This window comes from Perca fluviatilis, chromosome 17 (genome assembly GCF_010015445.1).
Source record: "Perca fluviatilis chromosome 17, GENO_Pfluv_1.0, whole genome shotgun sequence".
Lineage (NCBI taxonomy): Eukaryota > Metazoa > Chordata > Actinopteri > Perciformes > Percidae > Perca > Perca fluviatilis.
In genome coordinates, this window is record NC_053128.1 from 11,880,340 (window position 1) to 11,890,111 (window position 9,772).

Here is a 9,772-nt window from a genome sequence, read left to right on the forward strand (position 1 = left end):
AGGTTTGGGGAGGGAGCACAAGACCAGACGCATAGCCAGATGTGACGAGCGCTCCTGGCTGTGACACAAGTGACATTGGAGAGAGAGCGCATGGCTTATTTTGCTCCAGCTCTTGTACCAACGGTTAAACACAAAAGAGGCTGTGGACATGTGCAGCGTTGTTTGTGTGTCATACATACATGCATATCTGAACATTGAAATGCATATCTGAACATTCAAATGCATATCTGAACATTTAAATGCATATCTGAACATTTAAATGCATATCTGAACATTGAAATGCATATCTGAACATTCAAATGCACATCTTCTATTTCAGTCACAATGAGTATTACAGTACAAGCCATGGGCAGGAAGAGTCAAATGAAATGCTTCTCACATCTGTAAAAAAAAATTGGTTGTCGTGGATGCTTCGCAGCCAAACATTTTTGGAGGGTCTTTGCTGCACATGGGTTTTGGGAAGCTGCAGGCTCAGGTGGTGAATTCAGAGGGCCGGCAGTTAACTGCCAAACTAACTGTGCTGCAGTCACACAGGCACAATAAAATGTTGTGTGACAAATTAACTGCATTGGAAAATAAAACATCAGTATGTGATCTTAATTTGAAAAGAAAACAGCTGTGGCTGTTGTAGCTGCAGTATGGCCAGGGCTTGTTATTTTAGTTTGTTAGCAGCAATCCAGTCATTATTCGTGTTTTATTTGAAAAGGTCGATTCACCAAGATAGCAACTGGAACTACACTCTAAATGAATTGGTCCTGAAAGAAACTGAAGAGTTTTTATTGGGAACATTTGTTATGTATTTCTGGATTATTAATGGGCATTGTTTCTGGTACAACGTTGCATATTAGCTTTTCAAACCTGTCACAGTGAGACAACTTTGAGAGCTACTCATGACATTTGTCTCACCTTCATTGAATTGGAGCAAAAAGCAGAAAAGCTTCTTTTTTTTGTCACTGGCTTGAATGTTTCCTTTTAAATATCAAATGGGACATTAATAGCAGGTTTAAAAGCAATCAACTTTGCAGAAATTGGGGTAAAAATCTGATTTAAAAAAAAAACGATGCTCTCCACAACACACTCTGGTACATAATGATTTCAGTCACTCTAGAAGGAAACAGGAACTTGTGGGTGTTTGAGGACAAAAATATATCTTTTCAAACTGATCTGTTTTTGATCTGAAGGACAGTTTACTGATAATTTGTATGGCTAATGTTTTTTTTTCTCTCTGTCCCCTTTTGTTTCCTCTTCTCCTTCCTATTTTTCCTTCACTCTTGTCCACTACCCCGACTTCATCCTCCCCATCCCATTATCTTTCTTTCTTTTTATCTCCATGCTCTCTGTCCATCTAAACAGGTCCCCCACCAGTTGGGTGCGCTGACCTTCTACCGCTATGAGCAGCCTATCGTAGACTACTGCCAGGCCCATCAACCCCTGCGGCTCAACATGGGCTACGAGGGACCCCCACAGGGCATGGAGGGCCTGGAGGACCTTGGCCCGTGCGATAGGGGTACTATACAGACAGTGGCGCTGCCGGCCGTGCCCTCTGCCACCATCATGGGTGCCCCTGTGCCAGGGCCTCGCTCTCCTCCACCCCCCCTCAGACCACCGACTGAAGGTCCCAGCAGCGGACCTTTCCCTCCCGCCGAACGCACTGGCACACTCAAATTCGGACGCTAGCGAGCCGAGTCTGGTTGCGAGAAGTGGGGCAAGGGCCTCTGATTCACCGTGACATTGTAATGAAGGGGCAGGCATGCTGGTTATTCAGTGGGGCCTTGTTTTCAGAACAAGAGTATGTGAACTAAAGGACATTTTTTTTCTAATTCTGCCTGGAGGGATATGGCATCTGAAACACAGTCTCTCTAATATACACTAAAGGGGAGACATCCTTGAAGATCATTTCTTTCTTTTTTTCCAAACCACCTCATATAAAACTTGTTTCTACTGATTTATGGGACAAAGTCCAGCTTAATTATGACAAAAAGTATTACCTTGTTTCCAAATCTGTTTTTTTGCCATATCCCATCATGGGGCACTGGTTCGCAGCAGTCCACGTGCACGGAGTCAGGAGTGAAAGGGAAAGTGCAATAAACACGAGTTCTCGATCACAAAAAGTGAGAGCAGTAACATAAAACATAAAAGAGATGGAGCTGTGTATCATGTGAAGAGTGAGGGGCTTCTTACTGTGATTATTATTAGAATATTTAGTCAGTTAACAAAGGCAAATCCATCTAATTATTTCATATAGAGGAGTCATTCTCTCAAGACAGTTTCATAGAATTTATCTTTTTCTTACTTTCTGTTGTTTTTTCTTTAGATGTGGGACTTCATGCTGAATTCCATTAATGTGCATGTCAAACCAAAGAGTTTACTTGTATTTTTCCTTTTATGCACATAAGCTATTTTAGCTGAGGGCATTCTTAAAATGCCCATTGGTCTACTAAACTGGCCTCTGCCAACTCACATTCACAATTACAAACAAATCCCCTGGTAGTTTCAGATGAAATGGGCTTGTCTTTTTCAGATTAGCAAATTAGCCATGCAATACATACAAAGTGAGGAAGCGAAAATGAAATTTCATTTCAAAGATATTTATCATAATGATTACCTGGTCCTCCCAACATCAATTTAATTGCCATCAGTCATGATCTTGGTGACGCTATGCATAGCAACAACCACACAAACAAGAGAGATATTATGGCATGTTCCATAAACTCCTTACACATACAGAGGCCCTTTTCACAGCAGAATGGCAGGTATTTGTATATGATTATATCCCAGCTGAATGATTCACTATGCTTTAAAGAGGTAATCATGGGGAACTCAAGTGGTGAAATAAGTACATTTGAATGCAAAGTATTGTACATATTCTTACGAAAGGTCCACGATACTAAAGGTCAAACCACTCTCACTGCCCCAAACAGTCATTTGAAACATTGTTGAGTCAATGTTTGACTTTGATCACACTGGACAATTTGGAGAGCACCGACTTGCTGGGTTTGGCAAAGCTCCCATCTCCCCTCCACCACAGAGAACAACAGTGGCTAGTGGGGACATGTTGAACCAGCACCTTGACTTCTCTGTAACCTGCATATGAACCCATGGACTGTACTGGGAATATTGCCTGACATCTTTTTTGTTTTTTCCAGAAAAAGCGTGCCTGCAGTGTGACTTTATTGCACTTGGTAACCCTTTGGCCAACGTGTCGAGCACTCTTTCTCACTGACTTGTGGAGCTGATGATGACTTCAGATACAGCTGCGATGGACTGTCAAATATCCAGCTTAATCCGAGCAGTGCACCTGGGGCCGTTTTCTACCTGTCAGTGGTCATACTTGCGGGAGTTGTGGAAACTTTGCTTGGTCTCCCCACTGCGCAACTAATTGGTCCGCAGAGGAAATTGCGAGGGGCCAAAAAATTCCCCGGAATGTGTGTGTATCTTCAAGATAAAAAAAAAAAATCTTTCTTTTATTGTTTTGGCTTGGAACATAAAGAGGTGTTCAAAGATGATGTCAAGAAATTCTATAAGACTAATCAAAGGACAAAAATCGAATAGAACTTATTTATCGTGTAAATAGTGAATCTTTAAAGATGGAAAAAAAAAAAAAAAAAGTATGAACTTCACTTCTTCTGAAACACAAACTGTTTGTGAACAGAAGAGGAGCCTTATTCACTCTCCAGTGGGAATCTGGTACCAAGATAACTCGGTGAAGAGGTTCCTACTGTAACGCTCCTGTTGTTTCAATGATAAATATTTTTCTATCTGCTCCCGCCACTATTCTACCATTAAACACACATTATGTTACCGAGGTAATTTCTCAAATCCAATCATTTTACTGAATCACTGGAAGATTGGGAGCCTTGTTATTATGATATACTTCAAGTGTCAAACCTCATAGAGAGCCACATTTTCTGTTCTGACTTCAGACATGTTTCATCTTGCAGGAGGTGGCCGTTCATGTGTTGTTAGGTACATCCCGGTCCACTCCTCATGTTTAAGAAATCCAAACCGATCTGCCATTTCAAGGTCTAAGAAGTGTGCTATTCTTTATACCAAGAGATTAACTTGGGAAGTTCTTTTTGATGTGCCATTTATTTTGTTAAATGTTTTACCAAAAACCAGCCCTAAAACAACAAGTGACCCAAAAGTCTTCATGGTTTCACGACTAAGAAGGGTTCAGTCCCCCTTCGTGTACAGAACATTGCATAAAAAGCAGTTGATTCGCTGAGTACAGTTGCTTAATAGTGCTGGTGGAGTTTACTTTGTAATAGCAGCTGTGCCAATGTCTTTATAATGGGAGCTCTCTCAATTTTATCCATGTATTGTCTTGCCTTGCTCTATATCACCCCTGCTAACTCCTTGGCCTGAATTTCATGTCTGCCTCTGGGTGACTCGGGTTAACCTGTTTGATGATGTTCTATTTCTGTCCGCATGCTGATATTTTGGGAAACTATGCCCAGTTAGGGAGGAGCGCTGAACCAGAGACAAACCGTTTGGGGGATTTTTTCCTGTCTGGAGTGCCCTACAACCAGCAGCACGTGTCATCGACAACTTCACTGTTTTTCAAAGCAATCCCTGCCCCCTGTCCCACCTGAAGTAGAATTCCCTGGCACGATATAGTCCGTTAAACAGAGGAAGAGGCCTGTGCTGGGCACTCACTCCAGGGACAGGCTTTCCCTTTAATAGTCTCCTGCTATAGCCCAGGACCCCGTATGTAGTAATTACTACAGCGATAATGGTTCAATTCAGTGTAAACACACTGATCAAAGCTACTTTGCCCTTCATGTGTAATTAGAAAATACTATTAAAATCTTTGTCTGTTCACAATTAAATCAACTAATAAGCGATTGATTAATCATGACTACCTCCCTGATAAAATCGGATATGTTCAGCGGAATGTTCGAATCCTGCTGCCAGTAATTATTTAGTCTTTTGTCCGTTTCTTTTTGCCATCAGAGAGCTGGAAGCACAGGCACTGCATGCTAATGATGCATGTTTGAGCTGAACTCCAGGAATGTCTGCACTCGCCGCGCAATGCCAACAGGCTTTACTTTCCTCTTCTGCAGTGTTTGCTTATGGTTTTGTACACCCCGAGCTCCCCCCGCCCCCCTTCCCACACTCCCTTTTCACTCTTTGAGTTTGCGCTCAAGTCCCCACTGGGAACATTTCTCTTTTTTTTTTTTTTTTTTTTTCTTCGGCGGGGGTGAATAAAGGTCTGAAAAATTGTAGGGAAAAGTTCTATATTTCAGCGTTAATGCGCAGAGGAAAAGCTAATGCAAATCTCCAAGGGGGAGAGGGAAAGCAAAGGAGACGAGAGGGGCAGCCAGAGATGCTGTACAATAGGGAGGATGTAGAGGGGAAAATGGATAAGTGCAAGGACATTGTTACTGTTACAATGAAAAGCTTTCTCATGTTTCTTAATGTTGCAGGAAGCTTTTTTTCCACTGCAAGACGCAAACTGCTTCAGCAGAGCTCAGATACACGCGGCACACAAGAGCGTTCTGTAGAGTTACATAGCAAACACACACACACACACACACACACACACACACAAAAATCAACTTACATCTTGTAACTGTATGTATAATGCATGCTCACATACAAAGATAAACAAAGTCACATGTTTTAAACACCGAATTTGGTTGAGATATTTACTGACATTATGTTATGTGAACCCATTTCATTTTTTCAGTTTCTAACTGCAGAACAATCACGCATAAATACATGTGCACAAAAAAACCTACAAACACAGGCAACACGCATGCCTTGATAAATGATAATGAAGTACTTCAGCTTTTGACGCTCCCATCCATTTCAGCTCACCCAAGGCCATCTGCGACGGTTCAGTAGGTCCTAATCCATTACCTGATAAATACATTTGAAAAATTACTGTAATTGCAAGACAGACGTGGAGTTGCAGCTTTTCTTCCTCTACCATACATCTGTGTCTTACCCACAGGCAGCGCTGGGGCATACCCATACAGCACACAGTCATGACTGCAGACAGTCAGCACGTATACACATGGATAACGGGGCTAAGCAGAAAAACAAAACCAAAAAAAACAAGCTAAATGCTCCCCATCTGCCAATTCTAGACTCCTAATTTGTGTTTCTCTGTTTTAGTGTGTGCGCAGACTGCAAAGAGTTAAGAAGAAATAACTTTGTCATGCTAAAAAGGCAGAAAGAGAGACATCGCTAGTGAGTTAGCTACCCCGCATGTACCCAGATAGCGCGTGTGTTTGTGTGCATCTATAGCAGCACCTACTCCTCCACCTCCTCTAAACCCATGCCATCATTACTGATGTTCAGGCCAGCCCGGTCCCCATTGATTGTTATTGTTCCATGCTGTGTCACATTAGCAGGCGGTCTTTAACCTCTGACCTGCATTGTCCGGAGTCTGTTTTTCTGCCATTGCTCATGTCAGAGGGGACACAGAAAGGGAAGGCATGATCATTAACCTCTGTCAGGGAAACACACTTTTTTCGTTTGTCTGACAAAGCCAGCTTGCACCCTTAATTGGATTTAATGTGAGCACCGAAGAAAGGAAGGTTTTTATTTAAATGGGCTGCATTCTACTCATGCAGTTGGCTTGAGAGTGCAGTGAGAGAGAATGCAGAGAGAAAGCAATATCAGAATTAGTCTTTGGGTTTCTTTTGTTGCTGCCACTTAAATGCTTTCCATATAAACCAGGGGATCCCCACTGTCTCCTTCTCATTCATTTCCTGCAGAGAGCATTGAGTTCTGTAGGGTGTAAATATGCGCTGCATTGTTTGTTTTTTTGGTAGTTGGTTTGTTGTTGAGTTCTTTTGTTTTTTTCTTATTTGGATTTTTGTTCTTTTTACTGTATTCAGACCTAAAGCATTTTTGTGGCGACCTGGTCCAAGCGCAAAAATATGGCTCTTCTTTGAGTATATTATTGTCAGAAAATGTTTTGTAAAAATTTTGATGATGATATCAGAAATAAACATCTAAAGATGGGAGTTGTGATGTCTTGTTTGCCTGAATATACTGCATTGTAAGTTAGATTTAAAGGGGAACTATGGATTTCACACATTAACATTAGATATAACTAGTTATGGGCAGTAATACTCAGTTATAGTGTCAATGTAACACTATATAATGTAACATTGAAGGTGCTTTCTAATCGTCTGTGCTTCCGAAGGAGCAGGAGTCTGAGAAAACAACCATACAACGTTATCATTAATGTTGTAATTAAGTAGCATTATGGGAAATGTATGATCCAGTGTTTTTGGACCTATTTATGACTAAAGGTGTGTATCTCATCCACATTGATTTTGAACATTCTTCTAAATTTTCTTGAAGTGTGATACTAAATCCCTGAGTGCTCTTTTAAGCAAGATTTATAATATTGTCAACTTATGCTACGTTTACACGTGGCTGGCTATTTTCATAAACGGACATTTCAACCTCTCCGTTTAAAAAAAAATAACATTGTGCACAGCTGTCAGTTTTCAGAAAGGTGTTCGTTTACATGTACCCGTGTATATATGCCGTTAATGCCGTCAAGAGCAAGCCAAACCTGTAGGTGGCAGTGTAACAAGAAGCTCAAGCCCACGTTAGCCAATCAGAATCCTGAAAATAGCAACAACAGCAACGAATCACTTCCTCTCTCTCTCTCGCCTTTCTAAACCTCCGTTTGTCTCAGTTTACATGCAAACGTGCAAACGAAGATCTCAAAAATATCTACTCTGGCCGGAGTTTTTAGAAAGACTCCTTTTCAGAGGCGAATTCTCCGTTTGCGTGTAAACGAAGGGAAATGTCTCCGGTTTTCAAAATAACCACGTACGTGTAAACAGGGCCTTAGTGTAATGTGGAAGGGTCATCACAGTGCTGAATTAGTGATATATATATATTACAGTCCTTCGAAATATTCGCCCCTTGAACGTTTCGACCTTTTGCCACTTCAGGCCTCAAACAAATAAAACTGTAATTTTGTGACGAATCAACAACAGTGGGTCCAATTATGAAGTGGACGAAATTCATTGGCTATTTCAAACTTTTAACAAATAAAAACTGAAAAAGTGGGTGCAAAATTATTCAGCCCCTTTACTCAGTGCAGCAAACTCTCTCAGAAGTTCAGTGAGGATCTCTGAATATCCAATGTTGACCTAAATGACTAATGATGATAAATAGAATCCAGTGTGTGTAATCAAGTCTCAGTATAAATGCACCTGCTCTGTGATAGTCTCAGAGGTCCGTGAAACGCAGAGACATCAGAAGACAAGAACACACAGGCAGGTTCGAGATACTGTTGTGGAGAAGTTTAAAGCGGTTTGATACAAAAATTTCCCAAGCTTTAAACATCCCAAGAAGCACTGTGCAAGCGATAATATTGAAATGGAAGGAGTATCAGACCACTACAAATCTACGACCCGCCGTCCCTCTAAACTTTCAGCTCATACAATGAGAAGACTGATCAGAGATGCAGCCAAGAGGCCCATGATCACTCTGGATAACTGCAGAGATCTACAGCTGAGGTGGGAGACTCTGTCCATAGGACAACAATCAGTCGTATACTGCACAAATCTGGCCTTTATGGAAGAGTGGCAAGAAGAAAGCCATTTCTTAAAGATATCCATAAAAGTTGTGTTTAAAGTTTGCCAAAGCCACCTGGGAGACACACCAAACATGTGGAAGAAGGTGCTGTGGTAGATGAAACCAAAATCGAACTTTTGGCAACAATGCAAAACGTTATGTTTGGCGTAAAAGCAACACAGCTCATCACCCTGAACACACCATCCCCACTGTCAAACATGGTGGTGGCAGCATCATGGTTTGGCCTGCTTTCTTCAGCAGGGACAGGGAAGATGGTTAAAATTGATAGGAAGATGGATGGAGCCAAATACAGGACCATTCTGAAGAAAACCTGATGGAGTCTGCAAAAGACCTGAGACTGGAGGAGATTTGTCTTCCAACAAGACAATGATCCAAAACATAAACAAAATCTACAATGGAATGGTTCACAAATAAACATATCCAGGTGTTAGAATGGCCAAGTCAAAGTCAAGACCTGAATCATCGAGAATCTGTGGAAAGAACTGAAAACTGCTGTTCACAAACGCTCTCCATCAACCTCACTGAGCTCGAGCTGTTTTGCAAGGAGAATGGGCAAAAATGTCAGTTCGATGTGCAAAACTGATAGAGACCTACTCACGACTTACAGCTGTAATGCAGCAAAGGTGGCTAAAAGTATTAACTTAAGGGGGCTGAATAATTTTGCAGCCCAATATTTCAGTTTTTATTTGTTTAAAAGGTTTGAAATATCCAATAAATTTCGTTCCACTTCATGATTGTGTCCCACTTGTTGTTGATTCTTCACAAAAAATTACAGTTTTATATCTTTATGTTTGAGGCCTGAAATGTGGCAAAAGGTGGAAAAGTTCAAGGGGCGAATACTTTTCGCAAGGCACTGTATATCTATAGAGATATATATATCTCTATCTATCTATCATATATATATATATATATATATATATATATATATATATATATATATATATATATATATATATATATATAATATGTCTAGGGAATTCAATTGAAAAGTCTGACTCAAGTCGCTATTCTCTGGACTTGTGACTCGTCTTGGACTTGCGCACTAATAACTTGGACTCGAGCATTAATTAAATAGGATTCAGAAGTTGGATGACGTTTCGGACTACTTTTATGTGTAATAGGCAGTGATGGAGTACTTGAGTCCTGGACTCGGACTCAAGTCCCTTTTTTATCTGGATTTGTGACTCAACTCAAAGTC

General features: G+C 40.9%; 1 protein-coding gene across 3 annotated transcripts in view; it reads left to right on the forward strand.

Moving 5' to 3' along the window:
* LOC120545789 (leucine-rich repeat transmembrane neuronal protein 4) overlaps positions 1-6,977 on the forward strand; it is a 121,719-nt gene extending 114,742 nt beyond the window's left edge. For 2 of the 3 annotated variants that reach the window (XM_039780373.1, XM_039780374.1), the window contains exon 3: positions 1,354-6,977. In XM_039780373.1, coding sequence (XP_039636307.1) covers positions 1,354-1,677 — 324 coding nt within the window. In that variant the 3' untranslated portion in view covers positions 1,678-6,977. The remainder of the gene's footprint in view (positions 1-1,353) is intronic. The other variant, XR_005636744.1, reaches the window with a different exon arrangement.
* Positions 6,978-9,772: the final 2,795 nt, after the last annotated feature.